This window comes from Sinocyclocheilus rhinocerous, unplaced genomic scaffold, assembly GCF_001515625.1.
Source record: "Sinocyclocheilus rhinocerous isolate Xijiao unplaced genomic scaffold, SAMN03320098_v1.1 scaffold415, whole genome shotgun sequence".
NCBI lineage: Eukaryota > Metazoa > Chordata > Actinopteri > Cypriniformes > Cyprinidae > Sinocyclocheilus > Sinocyclocheilus rhinocerous.
Window position 1 is genome coordinate 599029 of NW_015646373.1, and position 1444 is coordinate 600472.

At 43.8% G+C, this 1444-nt stretch overlaps 1 protein-coding gene across 1 annotated transcript; it reads right to left on the reverse strand.

Annotated features, from left to right (window-relative positions):
* Positions 1 to 13: 13 nt before the first annotated feature.
* Positions 14 to 1181, reverse strand: LOC107707685 (DNA-binding protein inhibitor ID-2-like). Its single transcript, XM_016511774.1, has 3 exons — positions 745 to 1181; positions 498 to 558; positions 14 to 141 (listed from the first exon to the last, which is right to left on the reverse strand). The coding sequence occupies exons 1-2, from the start codon at positions 1093 to 1095 to the stop codon at positions 502 to 504; spliced, it is 408 nt and encodes a 135-aa protein (XP_016367260.1). The 5' UTR covers positions 1096 to 1181; the 3' UTR covers positions 14 to 141; positions 498 to 501.
* Positions 1182 to 1444: the final 263 nt, after the last annotated feature.

The following is a 1444-nucleotide window of genomic DNA, read 5'->3' on the forward strand; positions in this document are numbered from 1 at the left end:
AAAAAAAAAAAAAAAAAAAAAAAAGTCTCTTGATTCAATTACAGGAAAGATAGAAGAAAAAAAAAACTCCAGACTGAGAACAGAAATTGGAGGAAAAGCCAGTTCCCAGGTCCTGTGTGTTCATGTGTCTTAACCAAACACCTGCAAAAGATTGAGAAAGAGGCGCATTTAGAGAATGCAAACAGGGCAGAGATCCGGACAGCCTGGCGCCAGAGAGGAAGCCGCAGTTTGAACATTTAACCAAACACTCAGAGACTGAGCAAAACCCTGGGCTCCAGATGTACACGAGCACAACTTCTGCCTTTGCTCAATGCTTGCATTTCAACCTCCACTGATGCTTATTACACACTTTATACTACTTTACAGACTATGTGACATAATGGTCCTTAACAAATTTGATTAGATGCTCTTAAAATTAAACACTGCTCTGACTGCATACATCATTTACAGTATATAATACGAGGCTCATTAAAAACAGTGTGGTCAAGAGCACTTACCTGATTAACGGTAAAGTGTCCTGCTGTCCTCTGTGATCAAGTCTGATTGAAACTCGGGCGTCTAAAGAGTAAAAAAAAAAACAGTTATTTATTAAGTATATTATTAAGTCCAGTTATTTGCACAATCAAACTTGCACATAAACATGCAACAAATCAATGTAGCTTTACCATACGCATTAATAACACATTAAAAAAAAAAGATAGATAGATAGATAGATAGATACTAATCTTTCTAAAGGACATTCACCTGTAATGAGAGGATGCTAATGTCTGTGTTGAGTGTTGTCAGGGGTGTTCTGGATGTCCCCTGCCCTGCTCGCGGGTGATGCAGGCTGGTAATTGCCGAATTCGAGTCAAGTGCGATCTGCAGGTCCAGGATATAGTCGATGACATGTTGCAGGATTTCCATTTTGCTCACGTTTTTGTTCTGCGGTATACTCGGCACCAGTTCCTTCAGTTTGGAGTAGCAGTCGTTCATGTTGTACAGCAGACTTAGGGGATCGTCCACGGGGGTCTTGCTCCGTGAGATTCCCAGACTGTGCTCCATCACATTCGCGCTACTTTTCCGGAAAGACCTCACTGGGCTTATTGCCTTCATGTCGACACCTCTGTACGAAACGGTTTCGTTGGAAGAATCGCTTTTTGTGTTCGAGATCTCCTCTTCGCACTGGGCTGTTGAAGCAAACGCAGTGGATTAGCGAGCTGTCATCGCTGTATATATACCCAGCTGGGTGGGTTGTTCACGCGCTGGTTTGGATTGCGCTGATTTGTGGGAATGGACGCGTCAGTCATCGCCTTCGCGCAACGCTATTGGCCGCTGCGCTGAGCGATATAAACCCGCCCATTTCTTCCGCGTTCTTAACCAGTGAAAGCGCGTGTTTAGGGTGGCGCTGACTGCCTTCAGCTTCCACGGATAATTTCTCAAATCAGTGTACCTGTTTCCGATC

Bases quoted from the DNA above. Each gene is read 5' to 3' on its own strand.
- LOC107707685 (XM_016511774.1), bottom strand. From the start codon at position 1,095: ATGAAGGCAATAAGCCCAGTGAGGTCTTTCCGGAAAAGTAGCGCGAAT. The intron at 559-744 runs GTGAATGTCCTT...TTTACTCTTTAG, and splicing joins TTAGCATCCTCTCATTACAG to ACGCCCGAGTTTCAATCAGA.